Source organism: Lagopus muta, chromosome 4, assembly GCF_023343835.1.
Source record: "Lagopus muta isolate bLagMut1 chromosome 4, bLagMut1 primary, whole genome shotgun sequence".
In the NCBI taxonomy this organism is placed as follows: domain Eukaryota; kingdom Metazoa; phylum Chordata; class Aves; order Galliformes; family Phasianidae; genus Lagopus; species Lagopus muta.
Window position 1 is genome coordinate 31,707,016 of NC_064436.1, and position 20,774 is coordinate 31,727,789.

The 20,774-nt window shown below is 42.2% G+C and overlaps 1 protein-coding gene and 1 long non-coding RNA gene across 13 annotated transcripts in view; both read right to left on the minus strand.

Moving 5' to 3' along the window:
• The window catches only part of EPHA5 (EPH receptor A5), a 199,509-nt gene extending 191,407 nt beyond the window's left edge, over nucleotides 1–8,102 (minus strand). For all 11 annotated transcript variants that reach the window (XM_048942711.1, XM_048942710.1, XM_048942707.1 and 8 more), the window contains exon 1: nucleotides 7,913–8,102. In XM_048942711.1, the coding sequence (XP_048798668.1) occupies nucleotides 7,913–8,021 (109 nt within the window). In that variant the 5' untranslated portion in view covers nucleotides 8,022–8,102. The remainder of the gene's footprint in view (nucleotides 1–7,912) is intronic.
• Nucleotides 8,103–15,881: 7,779 nt separating this feature from the next.
• LOC125692356 (uncharacterized) lies at nucleotides 15,882–19,347 on the minus strand. Of its 2 annotated transcripts, none has more exons than XR_007376601.1 (3): nucleotides 17,447–19,347; nucleotides 16,747–16,845; nucleotides 15,882–16,471 (listed from the first exon to the last, which is right to left on the minus strand). It is a non-coding gene; the product is annotated as an uncharacterized LOC125692356 (long non-coding RNA). The 2 variants fall into 2 exon arrangements; XR_007376602.1 differs by lacking the exon at nucleotides 17,447–19,347 and adding an exon at nucleotides 17,024–17,399.
• Nucleotides 19,348–20,774: the final 1,427 nt, after the last annotated feature.

Sequence of the window (20,774 nt, forward strand, 5' to 3'; positions counted from 1 at the left end):
TTAACTGCAGATTTATATTTTATTACGTTGGCTTTGTTCTGCTCTTAGCTTTCTAATGATTCCCTTTTATAGCAAGGGCCAAAACGCTAGAATCTATATCACAGATTCACAGGTTTTGAAGGCAGGTGGGCAATCGCAGTCATAACAACGGCCAGAAAACGTTACAGACATGATGCAAAAAATACCATATAATTGCTGTTTGCACATACTGTTTACAAGGGGTGTGATACTGCCCTTTGTCAAAGTTATTTACAGGCACTGGCCACAGCTTCGGGGTTGGGACAATAAGCTCACTTGTTTTACTAAACAAATAGGAAACCACAGGTTTTTCCCCTTACAAGGATTTGCACTCAAGGCAAGAGGCAATCATTTGCACATTTATTAAGTTGACATCAAAGTACCTGGAAACTTAGTTCCCAGTATGGTTTACTTTTTTTTTTTTTTTTTTTTTTAAATGGCAAAGTTTTACTCCCCCCAAAACCACTATTTGATTTAAAAATATACATATTTAGGAAGAAGGAAGAGAAAAAGTCAGTGTATAATCAATGGATATCAAGATGTTACAATCATGATATAATCAAGAGAGTTAGGTGAAGTGGACAATGATAACAAAAGAGCATAAATGGAAGGCTTACCCTTATGCTAGGCTCACCACAAAACACCAGCAGAGCAGATCTCCAGAAGAGATCCTTCCCCACTGGTAGCCAGCTATTAAATAGGTCTAGGAGGGGTGCAGCCTGGCTCTACCCCTTCCTGCAGCACAGGTGAATTGCCTTCACCTGTGCTCCTCTGGCTGGCTCATGGCTCGCCTCAGGTGATCAGTCAGAGGTTCAGGCCGTGACCCAGTAGTTCCCATACAGTCAGTAAAATGTTCCATAGCCCCACTCATAAGACTGACTGGAAACAATACCATATCAACACAACAGCATCTCTCCAGATTGAGACTGGTTGTGGCAAACAGGACTGGAGGAAATTATTAACACCCTGCTATTGGCAACCAGAAAGAAGGTTCCACTGAGAAGGCAAAACAGCCAGCAAGCATCACAGAGGTCTAGGCAAAGCAAAAAAACACCAGCACTGCCTGCAGACCCAGAGCTTCCAACCACTACCAAGGTCTCTGCAAGTGGCTGAAGGACAGAGCCAATTTCTTCGAGATGCTACTTAAATCAAGCTCCTCATTAAGCACACACAAAGTGAAGCCCTAAATCCCAACAGATTCCCAATGCAATCAAACCACCTGCTGGCCATGTTGAAATGAAATCTCACATTTTTGCCCTAATGCAAAACATTGCCAACTACAAACAACTCCATCTCTGTTCTGAAAACAGGTCCTCAAAGACATTGGCATCAAATTCTTGTGCACATAACTAGATGCAACAAGAGGAAAGAAACTCACCAGACACATCCAGAGCTGTCAAGGCTGTCAGCTTTCACTACCAGTGGACTTGCAAGACCTCACTGTCCAGCACCAATAAAGCCTTCCTGTTGACAATAATGACTACTCTGCTGCCACAGAGTTCACTCAAGTAGAAAAAAAGAAACTGACATAATGCTTAGATAGCATTTGGGAGCAAAAAAGTGTTTAAGATGATCTACTGGCTTTTCAGGGGGTTGACAGCTTATCCCTTCTATTTCAGAAGGAAGAAAGTGGAAGTTACTAGCAGGAAGAGCAGATTGCCAACACGTTTTAGGAAGACATTGTGTATGAACATTAGATGGATAATGGAATGACCAAATTTTGGAGAAACTAACATAAAGGCTACTTCAATCAATTTCACTGTTTTAACAAGGAAACAGAAACTGATACAAATCCACCCAGAAACATCATGAAATGCACATTATTGATTCTGAATAATTAATCTATTCCCACAAGTTTCTCTGTCCCCTCAGAGAATTACAAAGTCCAAACTAGTTGCTCCAAATCCTTCCTTACAGCAAATGATTCAAATCAGAGAACCAAGGAGCAGATACACTTTCAAAACACTTCAAGTACTGCCCTCTACGCTGTAATGAAGCAGCTGACACAGAAGCCTGAGTTCCAAGGTCCTACTCTCTCTTTGACATGCTCTCTGGGTGACTCAGAGTAAATCCCAAGGGATTTACATACCTGAATTCCAAATAGCACATCTGAAAATACCTGCTTGCAGGTAGCTTTTAATGTCCAGAAGGAAAATCATTTCCTCTCCACATGCACCCTACTTGGGAGCTTGCCAGGGGAAAGAAAAGGAAAAGAAACTGCCCCGTCCCCCAGGCTGCCAGACCTTCTCACAGAAGTAGTCCCCAACTTGCCATGACAGTACATGCTACATCACCCTCTTCAAGAGATTTTGCCAACTAATCCAGCCAACTAATGGCCACCTGAGAAGCTCAAACTGGCCAAAGACTCCTTATATATCTCCTGCACAGTTCAAATACCAAGAGGGAGAGAAAAAAAGGTAGCATTTCCCACCACTGTCACATCCCAAGCAAGACTGCCACAGTATGTGCTGAATGCTGTGATACTTCTGGCCCAATGCATCATACTGCTATTTGTAAGGAGAGGAAGGCTGTGCCCACATGCACAGCTTAGTGCAGCCTGCCCACGTCTCCTGAACCCAGAAGCCACATGTTCAAGGCTGTGAGTGGCAGTGCTCCTGTCCCTTCCCCATCAGCCTCCCCACAGAAGATAGTGATAATTGCTTTCTACCTCCAGGAGGATAAGCGCCTTAAACCTTTGGAGAGACTCAGATACTGCACTGACCAAAGCCAGAGCAAATACCAGAACTGAGACTGCAAGTGATAATAATAGGTCAAAAAGACGACTAAAAGGGTAATAAATCCCTACAGAGACCTAAAGCTACTGAGAGCCAGTGCTCAAGTCTGTCAATACAGCCAGCCACGAGAGCTGCTGGGGCACCAAACACTCAAAATCTGTCATCTTCATATCCAGCCAGAGAGCAAGGTGAGGGAACAAGCACCATATGAATAGAGGACTATTCATCTCTTCGTTCCATTTGTCCCAAAAAATACACAGACATGTCAAATACAAAATGTATTTTCAAAGAAAAAAGACTTCTGATTTAAAATACATAGCAACTTTACAGAACAGATCAAAGAAAATGACTTTAGTAAGGACTAGGCTATTTAAAAAATGGTTCATTCCAATGCAACCATTAACACTGTATTTCTATGCATCTTTCTAACCTTGTCTGAGTAAGGAAAAATATCTATTGCAAGACCACACTGGTTGAAATCAGGCCCCATAGCTCACTAACCCTTAAGGCAGTGAGAAAGATACACCCGTGGCAGGACATACTGGACTGCGAAAAACTTACTTTCAACTCCAGGTCAGAAATACTGGGGGTCTACCAGCCCAATTCTAAGTGAGACCTGAAACACAGCAGCACCCAGCACCATCGCTCAGCTGCTCTTCCTCAGGTTGAGAACTGCATGGTGGGAACAAGGACTTCTGCAGGAATGACACAGAAATCCTCAGAACAATATAGCATAAACACAGAGAGATTGGAGAACAAGGCATCATGTAATGTAACTGTCTTGCCTTCCGATTTCTGAAACAACTCATGAAATCCTGATCCCACTTTCCTTCCCATTGTTTGCTACAAAATGTTTATTTCTGTATTTACTACAAAGAATAAACACACATTTATTGGTGAGATTTGATTTCCTCATTTCACAGCAACAGAAGAGCAGATAAGGAGATGGAAGAGGAACGTTGTGGAAGGGCCAAAACATGAGGTAACCATGGGAGTGGGAAGGGAGGAGGTAGAAACTGCCAGATGAGCCCACTGACTGTTCCTGCTTCCCCATGGTACCTGTCAGTTTATCCACCTGTAAATTGATCTGCAAATAGCTGCTTTATGCTCCAAATTATGGTGTCAACATTTATGATGCGGTAAGCTGACGACCTGTCAGTGGTTCTGTTTAAGATAGTTTCCCAGTTTTCCACTATTTATTACGATTTTTAAAATATACCTCAAAAGCAAACAAGTATTGTACTGTAGTCAATTTTACTTATTGCTTATTTCCTTTTTTTTTTTATTAAATAAAACATGTGTCATTAGGCAGCAATGCTTTTAGTCATATACTTGAAAGTGCTACGTTTCAAATGCCATTTTACTGTCAAAAGGATAGCAGTTTCCATTATAAAATCATGACTGAGTCATTCTAAACCTCTTGAAAAGCCATACATCACATCAGACTGATCCCAAAAAGACCATTAGACATGAGTTGTCCCTCCTCATTCCAGTAATTCCACCGCAGTAAATTTTAAAGTTAATGGGATCGCTCCTATAACTAAAATAAATGTACAGCATGGAGGCTACGCAGCGCTGTTACAGAAAGCATATAAGGAACTGCTCCAGTACACAAACAGAATAAATTCCTCTCAGAACTCTGCAAAACAGAGAGCCACGTGCCCTGGATTGCCCATTCTGCACACACAACTTGTGCTCGTGTTACCTGTACCTACAGAACTGCAAAAAATGCAACAGCCGTGTGAACGTGCAAGAGATGAAGCTGAGTTATTAAGAGCAATACAAGCAAAACAAAAAGCTCTCATATCTATTTTTACCCAAAGCATTCAATTAATAGAAATACAAGGATTCAAAAAGTGAAGGGATTTTCACACCTGCTTCTACGAAACGCATGACAAACTCATTGAAAAAGGACTGCATTCGATAGTTAATTATAAACACTGTGATGTTATACCTAAATATTCATTTATCCAGTGCTCCATGACAGAAATTATACGTCAATATGGAACAAAACACACTCAAGTCAATGCATTTAGAACAGGTAGGCTCATTCCAGGCTCTGTCATGAATAATCTGCAAATTACCACCTTCCGCTATTTTTCCCTCTACCAGACCTGCCCCTTTAATTGCACTCACTTATTCATTCATTCAAATTAAAAATGATACATCAAGAGAAACTGTGCTTCAAAAATCCCCACAAGAATTCAGGAGAAGGATCAAATGCAAGAGTTTAGAACTAAAAGGCTGTTCTTTAGCTTAAATCCCTAAAACTAGTGCAACACATACCACAAAGTCATAGACACTCTGCCTTTCTCACCTTCTCTCTAAGTAATGACATTGACCTGAGACTGCATTTCTTCTCATCCGCATTAGGGTAACACACTGTGATAGCACTTCCTCCTCAGCACTGACTTACTCAGAAAAGCCCTTGAAGTGAAATACACCTTGTATTTAAGGACAATTATGTTTGTAAGTTGATGAGTTACTTTGTTACAAGCACTTAGAAGATCCCAGGTACTCCATTCTTTTGGGACTTTGCCCACGTGGCACTTTTTTGAGGTTATCTGGGTGAAGACCTGCAAACCAATGCAAACTCGCAGGCTATGTGTAACAAACCACGCTGAAGTTTGGGGTGACGGGGGTGCACAAAGGACAATTCCTTTGTTCATTCTATATTTCACATAAATAATTCACAAAAGCCACTTCCCAAGCCCTAGCATCAGCAACAGAACCATTTAAAACACGCATTTCTAAACTAAAGGAGGTGCAGGGGAACCCATCCATACATTGCAGGGCCGCCTCTGGTGCCTGGGACGGGTCACAAGTTGCTGCCAGTGGGAAAAAAAAAAAAAAAAAAGAAAAAAAAAAAGAGACTCAGTCCACATAGCAAATCTATTCAGGTTCACACACTCTGCTGCTTTGAAACTGCAAGGCTACCATAAATATATAATCCAAGTAATTACAGTATCAACAACGCAACCCCCCCCTCCCAGGCTGAAGCAATGTGTTTCTGATTGCTATCACAATAGCAAACGTATTTCATTTCTGTGGAAAGCGCTACGTTCATTCAAGCACAATGGTAACTTGAGAGCAGCAGCTCCCTACACATTTCATAGGCAAAGCATCTGAAAGCAGTCAGCTACTCATGAAATACCGGTGTTCCCAAATTATATGTAATATTTTCACAGAACTCTTTGGAATATTTGCACTGTGACAGGTTTTTGAATTTGTAAAAGCAGTCAAAGGGAGGAGGGAAACCTCTAATTCTAATGAATGAACTCTGTTAACAGCTAAACAATACCCGGGATGTGAAATAGCATTGAGCCCAGCACGTCTGGCTTTTAATAACACAGTTTGAGAAAAAGGCAACCAAAATCAAAGTTGGTTTTGTTTCCCTTTCAGAGGAAAACAGGGCAGAAATTTAATTCAGTTTCCCCAGTATTTACCCTATAACCTGTAACTGGAAATACCTAGTGGACATTTATGATACTTACACACACTCACAAAAAAAGTCAGGAGCTGATGAAACTCAGCTGCACTTTCCAAAAGCTATTTTCAGCCTATGGATCCCAAACAATTCATTCTTTTCTCCCTCCAAATCTTAGCATAGATTATTAAAGTGCTTTCCCCATAGTCTCTGCTGTAGGATAAGACAGGAACTCAGGCACAAGGAGTTGCCAATTGCACATATCTTGTCTTACAATGCCACTGTGTATTACAGTAAGCTTTTGAGAAACAAAAATCGTCATGGAGTTTCTGAAAATAGCAATTACGTAGCTGCACAAAGGATGGCAAATGCTCATACATGTTACATACCGATACTGCTAGATGTTTTTTAACCGTGCTGAGCGGAACGAGGGATAACAGCAAGACCCACAAAAACCAACGCACACAACTTCAGAAAACATTCTCGGCTCTGAGACAGCCACCTCCACCCCAGCAAAGGCAAAGCTTCCCGCCAGCTGGGCAGGACAACCAATCCCAGGGAGGGTCTCTCTGCAGAACCTGTAAGCAGCCAAACCCAACTTTTCAAACCCAAATCGACGTCAAGTGCGAGCACATCCCGACAGGCAGGTGAGCCTTTCCCAGGAGCGGGGCTGCTCGGCAGCAGTCGACCGACAGCGGCCAGAGCAGCGCGGGGCTGAAGGATGGGGCCCACTGCTGTCCCATTCGGAGAGATCCAAAGCCATTTCCAGAACGCCCGAAGCAACGCGTATTCTGGATGCTAAACACAGAACCGCTAAGGCTGGAAAAAATCTCTAAGATCATCCAGCTCAACCACCGACCCCTCCCACCCATCCCACTGACGGACCACGTCCATCAGTGCCACATCTCTACAGCTCTTGAACACCTCCGGAGACAGTGACTGCACCACCTCCCTGGGCAGTCTGTGCCAGTGCCTCATCCCTCGGAGATTTTCCCTAATATTTAACGTGAAACACCCTCGCACTTAGAACAGCAGCGTTTCCCCTTGCCTCTGTACTTCTCGTTCGAGCGGCGATCGGCATTATTTGCACTCTGCCACAACAAATTACAGCTCGCCAGTCACCTCGGGCAGCGTCTCTGACATCCTGGCGATTGCTCTCCCCGCCACCCCCCGCATCCCTCCTCTCTCCGAAGGACTTTCGCAAATGACCGCGAATCGCAGTTACTGCGCATCACAAAAGCAGCCGGCAACCCCCTCCGGGATGCTCAAGTTCCCCATTCCCTGCTTTTCCACCACGGCGTACCTACGGATGTCAAAAAATAAAAGAGCGGAAAATTTAAAATAAAAATAATTTTAAAAAAAGATGCACCCCCGCTGGACAGGAGAGCTGAACGGGTATTTACGGCTGCCGGCTTCCCAGCGATTTCTGACACCCCAAAGCAGCTCAGCTCGGCGACGCGGCGCAGCGGGCTGAGCGGTGCTGCGTTCCGAGGCACGGAGTCAGCGCGCTGCGGGGAGCGGGAGCCCCGCGGGCACCCGAGCTGCGTGAGCACCTCGCGCGCAGCCCGCGCACCTGTGCAACTCCCCGGCTGCACGCGCACCTGTGCAAGCCGCCCGCACCCGGCAGAACGCGTTCGCTCGCTCTCCCCGCTCCCTCCCGTGAAGCGCTACAAAATCGAACAAAAACCAGCCCGACGCAGGGCTCTGCCCCGGCCGCCCCGTCTCCGCTCACCCTCGCTGCCCGGGCTGGCCAGCAGGCTCCGGAGCGCGGCGCACAGCAGCAGGCACGTCCAGCCGGGAGCCGGCCCCCCGGCACGGCCGCCACCGCCCCGCAGCCCCATCCCGCCGCCCCTCAGCGCATGGGTCGGGTCGGGACGGGGCGGGCAGGCAGCGCGCCGCGGCTCCGCTCCGCTCCCGTCCAGCCGCCGGCGCGACTGGGGAGCCGGGAGGCGGGGACGGGGGAGGCGGCCCTGTGCCGCCGCCGAGGAGACGCCCCTGACGGGGCGGACCCGCCGCTGCCGCCCCGTGCGGGAGCGGAGCTCTCCGCGCCGGGGGGCGCCTCGGCAGCTGGCCCCAAAATGGCGGTCCCATGAGGTGGCTGTAGGTCCCTGAGGGGCAGCCCGCACTTGCCCTCAGCCTCGCGCCGTGCGCGCGCTCCCAGCCGCGGTTTCACTCTCCCCTCATCTGACGGAGTTGCGATTTCACAGCAGACCTCAGAGAAAGGGTGGTTGCCATCCACTAAAACAAAAATACCACTAGAACAGCATAAGCTGGTGTACAACTAGGTACATTTCTGGCAGGTGGAGTACTGTTTTTTAGGTATATGCCTCCTTTCTGCTGGCAAGGCACAGTTTTGAAGCCTCTGGTGAAAGTTCTGACTTTTGGTCAAGACAGGGCCCTAATTGGGACTTCTTCCTGGAAAATAAATAAATAAATAAATAAATAAAAACCCATCAAAATATACAACCCCTAAATATACCGAAACTTACTTTTTGGAGGTTTCTTCTTCACCTGCAGCCCAGAGTCCTGGAGGAGTCTGCTTCCAGAGACTAAGTAACAAAACCGTGCTGTGTAGATGCACCAGCAGCAGAGATAAAGGGTGACCTTGTGGTGCCTCCTGCATGCAACTGCTCTGGGGGGGACGCCTTTCAGCCTGCTCAGCACCAGGTGAGGCTGACAGCCACATTGCAGGATTGTCTAAATCATAACTCTGTAAAAGGCCGTTCTGACCTTTTGCCATTGCCAAGGTTTTGGCCTGTTTGTTCATGTTAGAAAAAGTACTGAAGACTAAGTACTGCAAATGCATTAAGAGCAAGGCTGTCTCTCCACAGGGCAAGTTTCAGGTTCCGGGCTTCAAGCAAATTGCAAGCTACATCACAAAGTCCTGGTATTAAGAGGAGATCCAGATGGCCAGTTTTCTATTCATTCAGTCTTTAACCAGGAACTTCTGATTACACAGAGCTCTTTACAGTGGCATCACTCATTGTTTACTCATACAGCAGCTAGACAATGTATTTCTCTGCACCCTTGTACCACATATGAGCCATTGGGGCCACCAAAACATATACGTACTCCTGAACGGTATCATTTTCAGAAGCACTTGCTCCTGATGCAAGAGGATGCCATACCTCACAAGCAATCCAACATTTTTACTGCCACCAGGAGGACAAGGAAGGGGCTTTGCTTTACAGCATGAAGTACATAACTTAAGTCGCCAGTAAATGAAAGGCACAGCACGCATCTATTTATGGCAGTGGGTCAGATCTTCACTACTCAAATCAACTACTCATCTGTAGCTCAAAAGGAGCTAAGGTTTGCCACCAGAACCATTCCCATCATATAGCTACTTGAACAGATAAATTGTCATGACTGAGAACATCAGTCACAATGCAGCCCTGCACCAGATTTATAGTGGGAATAGCCCCATGTGGTATACTCATGCCAATGCTTTTCCACTAAGCACCATAGGTTTTGTCCTCCAGAAATCAAGGCAAAGCACAAAAAACGATCTCAGAAACAGCACCTTGCTGGTATATTGAGAGGGATAGCATGACAAAGAACAAATAAAATGCCAAGCTCTGTGGGAGCCTCTGCAGCTGAAGGGCAAGACAGGTCTCTTATCATAATCTCATGTCACCAACTCATTTGCTCCCCTTTTTCAGCTGCTATTTGACAAACTAATGGCAGGCTTGTAATTTAGGGGCATTTCAAATGATATGTTAGCAACATCTTAATTTTCTGGGAAACACTGAGATGAGCTTCATGTGATTCATAACCTATTTAACATCAGCCATCATGCTCTAGGTTGTATCACAGCTGCTCTCTCCCCCTCCCCTCCAAATTTCCAAGAAATGTGGTTTGTTCTCTATTCTTCCCATGGCAAGGAACAGAGTCCCAACCTCATTTCCCAAGTTGTCATTAAGTACCGTCTAAAAAGTTAATAAATTCAGCATTATAAAATGATTGTCTCATCCCCTTCTGCAACTGCATGTACTTATGGATTCTGTTTACTGCGGCTCAGTCTTCTATAGCTCCTGGTTTTGCCACACATCTTTTTTGTTACCTGCAGCAGACAATCCTCTCCTGCCTTTTGCATCTTCCATGCATGCAGTTGGCCCTTCAAGAGAAGACAAAAATTAGCGCAGTGCTGCAGCATTCCTGGTAGCCTTCTCTCAACAAAGAAGGCATCCCACACTGAACACATGTCCCATCCACCTTGCTCAGCCACAGCAGCCAAACAGAGAGACACTGAAATGCTGCACATCTCTTGTTCAGAAGCATCTCCCTCAGCAGTGCCTAATCAGTAGGAAGTTGTCCAGTGTTCACCAGCCCTCATGCATCAGAGAAGGTGAGTAATCAAAAAGAAGGTGGATATTCTTCTGGGATCCCTTCCTATCTGCCACCAAAGAGTACGTTATGGATTTGAATAGAATTCTTATTACAAAAATCTAGGGGGGTCTCAAACTATTCAGCCATCTCAGGCTCATGCCATTTGTCCCCCCAGACTATATTCTGTAATCTGTTTAAGTTATTCTTTTTGCATCCTGCTATTTCCTTTCTGCCCCTGACATTTTAGCTTTTTCACTTCTGCAAACGGTGTATCCTCTTAATCATTGCCTAGCTAAGGTCTTGTGTTTCATCCTTTAAATTTTTCCTCATGAGTCATTTCTAGTGTTAGTAATACTGTTATACTCCAAACCCCCTCCAGTTTTCCCAACATCTCATAACGGTTTGCCCAGAAATGTAATCATACTAAAGCCGTAATAAGCAACTAGCTCTAAAATGCTTTTGCTTATGGTATCAGAAAATGACAGCTTTGCCCCACATACCTTGCCACTTTCTATCTAGTTTGCTGTCAGCTATTAGACATAATACCAACTATTTTTTAAACCAGACATCTTTTGAGTTAGTGCATTTCTGATTATTTCCCACAGATATGCAAAAGCTCAGTTTTACAAGTTCAGTTTCATTTCTCTCCTGCATATGTAATTTCTCATGCATCATTTGTGTTCTGACTATCTTCTGATTCTGCATTGCCATTTCATTGGTGTACTGTTTATCCTATCATCAACGGAACACACTGAAACAATGGAAGAGTTTATCCTTCAGATTATTTCAGGAACCCAAAGCTGCCAATTAATACATTCCCTGTATCCTTATCTTTGCTAAAACGTAGGGGGATCATATTTAGTGCATCCCCATATTCAATAGGACCACTGTCTGAGAAAAGGTCCAATTTCATACTATAAATGTAAACAGTCCCACTGAAGCCATGTCTTCATTACATTAAAGGAATAGAAGCCCCACTGTAATACAATAAATTGTTTAATTAGGCATATAAGCATTTCCACTTTCCTTTGAAAGGTCTTTTTTCCCCTCAAAATGAGCTAGAGGAGATTACACCTTTAAGGAATGCCCTTAAACTGCCCCAAAACTTAGTAATTAGTGTTCAATCCCCCCATCACCTCAGCCCCTTGAAATAGGTCTGCCTTATATTAAAAAAAAAACAACAACAACCAGACACATGTATGTTAAAAGCAAGAGGAATCTGGGAGCAGTAGGCAGCTTTGCACTGCAGATAGATGCATTCTGATCTGCAACACGACTGCAAGTACAGTTTTAACACAAAATGGCTGTGTTCAAGAAACTCCACAGCAGCCTGTGTAGAAATGCAGAAAGCAGTAGCTAGCACCAGCAGACAATGGGAAGATCAGTACCGGGAATCAGCCAGGACAGGAATAGTGGACTAGTGCAGGTGGGCCACCCCTTGGCCAAATGAGGTATGTCAGTGATTGTGCCCCTCAGGCACCGCTGAAATCTTTGTGTTTCAGCACAGGGAAAGGTGTTAACCAACAAACCAGTATTTGCATGAAGAAAAATGAACGAGTGGTAAATAAAGCAGTGCCCATGAAAGTTCAACACCCCGACATTTGTATGGTCCCAACACCAAATTTCTTTCTTCCCACCCCCTTCAAAAAAAAAAACAAAAAAAAAAAACAACAAAAAAAAAAACAACCCAGGAGCTACTGGAAATCAAGCACCTAAAATCTGTTCATTTCATTTACAGCCTGAAATTAGATCGAAAGCTGTGAAAATCCATGGGAAAAGTATGTGAATATTGGTTTCAGGCAGAAAAGGCTTAGAGAAAGCCTGACATTTCAGCCTGCCATTTTATTTTGGAGTGCTTCATCACCAGCCTTTGGTCCTGGTAAAACACCCTCAACCTGGCAGTACTCATTTGCAAATGCTGTGTCACTGCTCTCTTCTATCACTGCACTATAATGACCCCCCATGAAGCCAGATCCTGGGTGTTAAAATCATACTGTCCATCTGTGAGCAAAGGCCCAGAGGGCTCAGCGTGTATCATCACATGTGCTAATCTCAATTAGACTGATCAGCAAAATGATCCAAGTGCACTCCTTTGCACCAAGCATAGCAGCAGATACAGCTGTTAGTGCTTGCAGCCCACTCTGTACTTACCAAGTATTTAGGTGTTTCTTTGCATCACACCAGGAGAGCATTAAAAAGAACAAATGAAATAGCTTCGAAGAGATTTATGAAGATACTCTAATGTAGAGAGTGGAGCACAGGAGAAAGTGCAAAGGCTAATTTGATTACATTGTTAGACCTGTATAAATTTAATAACAGACTCACTTCCACATTTCTCATCATAAGCTATTCGCATTCACTAACAGCAATAGCTCAGTACCTCACACTCTTGAATCCATCTTCCCAACCTACCCCTGTTAGGGAGAGCAGTGTTACCACTCCTGTACAGATAGATAGAAGCAGAAGAGATGTTAAAGATGCAGATAAAGATTACTGAATTGATTACTGCTCTTCTAGATCAAGGACAACATCCTTACAATATTAATGATCTTCTTCTTGCATCAATAAGAATCAGCAGATCTGAAGAGGAACTGGCTTATCTCCTTGAGACACTTGGTCAGGAGCTTTAGTAGTCACTGCACAAACTTGGGCAAGCGACTTGGATACATCTGCAGGCACCAGAGTGCTTTGTGAAAACCTAGCACTTGAATAACTTACTCAAGGTCATACAGAAGGTGTGTGATAGACCTGAACTGAGCTCAAAAGCCATTAAAGCATCCATTTGCTCTTCATTCTCACTTTCCCTTTTCCAGCATGTCATTTTGGATCAGGATCTATGCTAGCAGGTATAGACATTACTATAGTTCAAGGGTTCACATTCAGCACTTCACTCATTAAATGCACATTTGTTCAAGGTACAAACACAATAATGGATATAATGATGAAAATCACTGTATTAATGTATCATTTAATAGTGAAGTACATTAATCTCCTGCATACAGCGCTATCCAGAACTGTTTCTTCCTGCACTGTATTTCATAAGGTCAATGCCACCTTCTTTAATCTCTAAGGGTAATCTGGATGGCTACTCTGAATTTCTTTGATCATGGGCAGACCAGTTTTGTTAGCTCAAGCTACTGCCCTGTATTCCACACTAAGGCCAACTGCATCTATCCTTTGATCACTTGAGGAAAGCAAATCCATTCCATCATGCGTCACTCCTCAGCAGAACTGTTTGATACTCACTTCTCCATTTCAACTACCCCTAATGATTTCTCAAATAAATCACATCATTGTCAGTCACTTCATATCTCAAATATTTGCAAATGCTCAGCAATTTCTGCTGCCAACACATTCATTTAAGTTCTTATGAGACGGCATCTGGATCACAGCTATAGTCTTTGAGTCCCTTCCATCAGCTAATTGCAACTGTTTTTAAAATGCGGGAACATATTTATTTCCTCTCATTTCTATGCAGTGTTCAAGTTGGGCCATTAAGTAAGCCTTGTGTTCCAAAAACACAGAAATATTTTGCTTGCAAAACTATAGTGTTGCCTCATGGAGAAAGTCCTTCAGCAAGTGTGAATATATTTAATTTACATGTGCATTTTTTAATAGTTTTAGATAACAGAGGAACAAGGTGGGATTAGGACCAGTTTTCTGTGATAAACTTTCTGAAGGAATTTTGGCAGAAATAATTTAACTTTAAGAATGAAAAAGAGAAAATCTGAAAGCTGTAAACAAAATATATTATTAAACAGCTTATCTGTGCTAGATTTAGGGCAAAAAAAAAGCCCTAAGAAGCAGCCTTTTATACACAGCTTCCCAGTCTGTCCGGTAGCAATAAAGAGACAAGCCTTTCAGCCAGCATTCTGTTTACAGCTAGAAAAATCTTCGTTAATGAAGATGCTAAACAGAATCAATCTCATAATGACCCTCCAGAAACACCTCAGCAAGACTTTGTGCTGCTGATCCCCACACTGGGGGACTGACCATTCAGCCAGCTTTTAATCCACCTCACTGTCAACTCATAAAGCCCATACTTCTAACAGCTTCTTAAGAGGGTCTAATGGGAATGAGTAACAAAAGTCTCACTGAAAATCTGAGTAGACAACATCCACTGCTCTCTTCTTACCTACGCAGCCAGTCATTTCATCGTAAGTTTATCAAGTTGATCAAGCAAAATTTCCCCTTGGTGAGTCCATGCTGACTACTCCTGATGACCTTCATGTGCCTGGAAGCATTCCCAGGATTAATTAATTGCTCACTTTTCTGGGGATCAAGATGAAGCTAATGAGCCTGTAGTTTCCTAGATTCTTATATTGTAGATGTGATGGACAGAGTAACATACACTCCTCTCCAGTTCTTGGGCACTGCTGATCACCATCATCATTAGAAGACAGAGCAGCCTCAGCAATCACGTATGCATCCTATCATGGCCCATGGACTTAAATGCAAATTCAATTTTCTTAGCTACTTCCTGACCCGATCCTCTTGTACCAAGGGCACTTCCTCTTAGCCTCTAGGGTCTGGGATTCCTGAAGCCCATTCTTACTAATAAAGAGTCACCCAAGGAGGTATTCAGTACCTCAGCCTTGCCCCGTCCTCTGCCACCAAATGCCCTGACTCATTCAGCTGCAGGTCCACATTTTCCCCTGGTCTTCCTCTTTGGAGCCATTTCCCTTATAAAATACTTTTCATCTTTGACATCCTTTGCAAAACCCAATTCCAGCCGGACTTTTCCGTCTTATCCTCAACCCTAAGTCAGTTTCTCTGCATTTCTTCTAGTTCTCTCTGAAGTATTGCCCAGTGTACTGGACAGTACTGCAGTATAAACACCATCTGCATCATGAGATGGCTATAAATAAGAATTGGCTTCTCATTACAAACTATTTCTCCTTTTATAGCTCCTTCTCCTCATTCTCTCAGTTTCATTCCCCTTTCTGTCTCTTCTGAGATCATCTGGGCTTTGGCACCTTTGCTTAATCCCCTCTCAATTCATGCTCTTGTAGACTCTACCTTCCCACATGCAAGCTCCCAGACACTTCTGGCTCCTGTTTTCTGTCTTTAATTCTGCCCACAGCTAAATACAAGAGTTAGTGATTACAATTCCATTCAATCAGGAGGTGAAAGACATGGGGGCACATACAGAGAAAGTAGAAAAAGTGGCAATCAGATTACAGCTGTAGCCTAGAGCAGAATATTTCATAATATGAACTTGTAATTGGTCTCTGGTCCAGGGCACAAAATAGACATTTTACCCAGAGCACAGTAGTCACCCAAAGACATTAACTTCAGGAAATACTGAGCCTGTTATAAACATTTAAACTTTAATAAAAGCATTACATATGCACTGATTGCATAGTTCCTTTATACAGCGAAACTACATACAGCAGCAAATAATTAAATGAGCAGGCTGAACAGAAGTCATTATCAAACCCTTTACTCTTACTGAATGCTCATCCTTACTACAGCTTCTGGTCAATGCATTATTGCAGTTCAGAGCTTAGTCCCCAAACAAGAACCATCACAAGCCATATTCCATCTTAGCAGTGCATCATACAATAACAAGCGTAGCTAAATCAAACAGCCTTCACACTCTCTCACTTCATATTTCCCAGTACCCAAGCCCCTTAAATATCAGTTTTGTAGGGCTGCACTGTTTCTGCACATGCTTATAATCACTTCAACACAAACAAGCAAGTTCACTTGTCATATTTAAAGCAACAAATACAACACTTTCCACATAGTAATAAAAGATTAAAAAACATATTTACAAGGGAGGGAATAATCATATCAGGAGATACAAATCTACCTCTGTCTTGCTGACAGTCACCTAGGCAGCTCATCAGGAATTTGTGTGTTTGTTCTTCCTCACCCAAGTAAGATGCAATTATTCCAAGGCAAGCTCTGTTTCAAGGGAAGCATAGAATTCACAATCCCTTCTCTCTGAAGAAGTCTCCTAAGCAAAAAGGGATCAGAAATAAGATAAGCAGAGCTTATCAGAGATGTAGATCAGCATCCACAAGATACATAATATTATTACTTGGCCAGGAAAACTATCTGTACCAGGGATAAGCATTTCAGTAAGTACTGTAATCATCACCCAGAGTATGCTTGGTTGGTGGTAGATATTGTAAAGCCATTTCCTCCAGACCAAGCTCCTTATTTCATTTACAAGAAACTTGGTCCTATTAACACTCCTCACAGTTGCCACTCCTGGATCTGGACACCTACAGATCAGGTAGCTTCTCTGGGTCTGAGTTAGCCTCTCATCTAGAAGAAGAGAACATCTTCACATCCATGGAGAAGAGGCCGCTGCCAGTCTGCTCACACCTGTGGGAAAGTAGAATATGCTCGATTTTTATATCAGCAACTTTCTCAGTATTTTTTCCTCCCACTGGAGGCGGAGAAACATACTGAGTAGGAAAGAAATCCAAATTTTCACAGGAGAGCAGCAACAGCCATGAAATCTCACTTGGACATGGTGCAACACAGGAGTAAAGGCTCCTACCTCTTAGCCCATATTTATGAAGTAATGCAGTTCTCTCCAGTCTGCAATTGACTTTTTTTTTTAGCATGAATTCAAGACCTTGTATGAACTTCTAAAACCAAAAAATCTCAATACTTCCTAGTAAAACTACAAAGCAAATTTATCAGCGCTTTCTTTGCCATCTCTCTTCTTCGAGAAAATGTAATGGTGACATATACTGCATACACAAGGCACTCAAAGCAAATGTGAGATGATAGACATGAACCAAGGAGCATGGGGAAACTTTGATATATACTATATACTTATTAAAACACAATTAAGTTTTCTTGCAGAAATCTGTTATTTCACTGGTCTGACTTAAAAACTAGACTTTGTGGTATTGCCACTGATTAGCTCTCATCTTCTCCAATGAAATGAAAGGTTTAACTCCAAATGTGCACCTACTTCTTTATACAGTCTCCACTTGGGCTGGAAACTGATCTTTTCTGATGTCCATATCCATCTATTACATATGGGTTCCACAAGATCAACTTTAACTTTCCTGCTTGTCAGACAATCCTGTCTGTCAAATTTTGTTCACACAAAAAAAATCTTTCATTTACACAGAAGTCCAACATTTACACATTTCCAAATTTTTCATTAAGAAAAAGTCAGTTTGCTCAACCAGTGAGCAGGGATGGACACCACAGGGAGATCTGAAGGCCATTTGGAAATCTGTTCTCCAATAGACTCAAGCATTCAATTTCTAGAGATTTCTTGAGTCAGTCCCAGGAAAAGGTGCGAGCATCTTACTCTGCTCCCAATTTCCAATACACCTTCTTTCAGAGGAGAGCTTTATGACTTCTTCCCCAGCACATGCAAGTTCTAGGGTAAGAGCAATATACAGCAGAACAGATGCTGCAGCAGGAGTGTGTTTACATGAAGCTGCTGACAGCAGATGCAAGCTTGTAAAATTAGCCAATAAAAATACCAGCATCACTGTTTACAATTACTCTGAGCAAGATGGGCTGCCAGCAAACTGGAAATTACATCACACTAGTATGCCAGATTAGAGATGCAGCATTTGGCAAAGGATCATAACTTTCAGGCTATAAGTGGGAAACTCATTCAAGTAGAAAAGAGTCAACCAAGAACTACCCAACAACCTCAGTCCTTCTTGTTTTTAACTTCCAAAGTGATTCTGCTCAGAGCTAAAACATAGGGCTACTGAAACAATAAAGAACCAAAAGTACCCTAACTAAAAATGATTTATTATTAGCTACCTAATCCTTTTTTTATTCTACTGTCCAGACAAAGCTAGAAATTGAACAACTTGTTTTTATAGAGCAGGAAGCTGTTACTCAAAGTACTGCCATTACTTTTTCCCATCAGAAATAGGACTAAGCTTGATTTTAATGCAAGTTTCTGTTTACAGTTTACCTATAAAGATATAAGAATTTTCAAAAGACTCTTCCAGAAGGTCAAGAAAACACTGAAATTCTGCCTCATTAATTATAATTAGAAAGTCTGAACGACTCAGAGTATTATTCATAACAATATGTAAACTAAAGAAATGTTAATACCAACATGCAGTCTGAAAGAACTGAAAGTCCTTAAAAAAAATTGAAGTTGTATTTTTAAATGCAACTCCAATTATAGTCAGAGCAACAACCCTACATTGCAGCAACTAAGTAAAGTTTAGAAGCCTATTTGCCTGTCCTTCTTTTTATTTTCCTGTTAAGAACTATCAGCCTTCACTGAAAAAAGCTTAATTAACTGTTTTTATAACATTCTAAACTTAAAAAAAAAAACAAACAAGAAAAATAGAATAAAATGTTAAAGAAACTGATAAAACTCAAAGATCAGTTTAAGCACAAAAACATCAGCTGCTGTTATCAAAGTAAGAAAATACATTTATTTGTACTTCAGAGATGCTAATAAGTTATCAGTAGCACCTGTGATCTTTTCACAGGCACACACAATGGTTTATTAGTTAAAACAGTTTAGTTACTAAGAATGCTATAAACATAATTAAAATTAACTAGTTACACTTTACAATACAAAGCTACTTTTTAATTAACTACAAATATCTTTTTACAATACATCTACAAAAATCACAATATCATTTCCATAAGCATCACCGCTTCCCTCTACCACATTTTGAATAAGTCTACAGTTAATAAATTAAAAACAAGAAAAGGAGAAGAACCAACAAATACAAACTAAATAAACTACAAAAAAAACAAAACAAAACCCCACAACTAAACCCTGCTATAGTACAGTGAAACAGCCAGCAAACATAACCTAATCCAACCAACAACAGAGAAGAAAAAAATTTAGCAAAAAAGCAAAACACAACTGATACCCTTTCCCTACAAAGCACAGACCTCGGGGCTGCACCCGAGCAATAAATAGTTTGAGGCTTCCCCAGCTGTGTCCGATCAGCAGTTAGTCATTAGTGTTATAAAGGTGGCACGGAAGTGCTCCTGCCATTTTGTCTGTGAGTGTGGTAAGAGAGGGCTGTGCTCTTGGGGGGTTATGATGTGCACTGGGGAAATGGAGGTGCTTACTTTGGTAACTTAAGGGGCAATTTTAGTTTGCTTGTTTGGCTTTGTGAGTAAGGTTGCTGTTGTTCAGCTTCTTGTGAGGGACTTAAGGTATAGCGAGCTACAAGCCTTGAAAACTTCTGGGTTGTGACTGTTTTGTTATTGAAATGCAGGTTTTAAGGCATTTAGAGACTTCTATAAAGTATCTTCCCTTGCAAAGCCCTTCAGGTTCTTTTTTTGTAAGCAATGCTTTGTGTCTTTTTTTCTTAAGCAGTTGCTGCAAAGTGTAGGCTGGAGCTATTCAGGTGTGTTGGTGTACTCTGGCTTTCAGTTACATGTATGTTTAATGTTAACTATCAAAGAGTATCTAGGCCTTAGGAGGTAGAGGAGGCTTTTCTTCCATACGGTAACAAATAAGCTCTTCTCTTTTCTCAGAGAAATAATCTACTAATTTTTTCTTCCATATTTCATATGAGTAGTAATTTTATTCCTGTAAGATGCTGAATTAGAAGAAGTCTGCTGGTCTCAGCTCCTGGAACATAAAAAGTGAGCTATTAAGAGATGAGCTTTTGCTGTTACTCCCTTTTGTAACTATTTCAGAAGAGGGGCCAAAATAAATTGAAGTTTTAAGCTTTTCTTAGGAAGTATAAAGCCTGATTGTTTCAGCTGGGTTAGTTAAGCTTTGCCTGCTGGGTACAGGTGAAAATTCTGTGTGATTCAGTGCACCATGTACAGCTGTGCATGCATTGATCTGGTTTTGCTTCTCTGCTGAAGTACATACTGATCTTAATGTTGTAGCTAATTTTGCTAATGTATGTGAAGAAATTTTGGATGTATGAAACTAGGCATATGCAAGGAACTATAGAAAAATGACTTGGTCCTATAATAGAAAATTGATGGTTTCTCTAATGCTGTGATAACTGTGTGTGTGATGTGTATTCTTTTCCATCTTCCCCACCCAACCCCCTCCCACTCTCTCTGGGATCTAAGGATTTCAGTTGTGCTCTACCTGTCAACTGGTGCTTGAATGCATTACTAAAGGAGTCCCTCTGAGATGTGGGTGCTTGTACTTAATAGGCTAAATGGGCTATTTAAATCCTTGATGGTATGTTAACTGTTCCTCTCTTGGTTAAGATTCTTGTGTATTAAACGTGGACTGTCAATGAGACTCCATATATAGTCTTTACTAAATAAGAATGCAGATAGCTTCTCTTACAATTGCATAGTACTAAATGGCTTTACTCTTG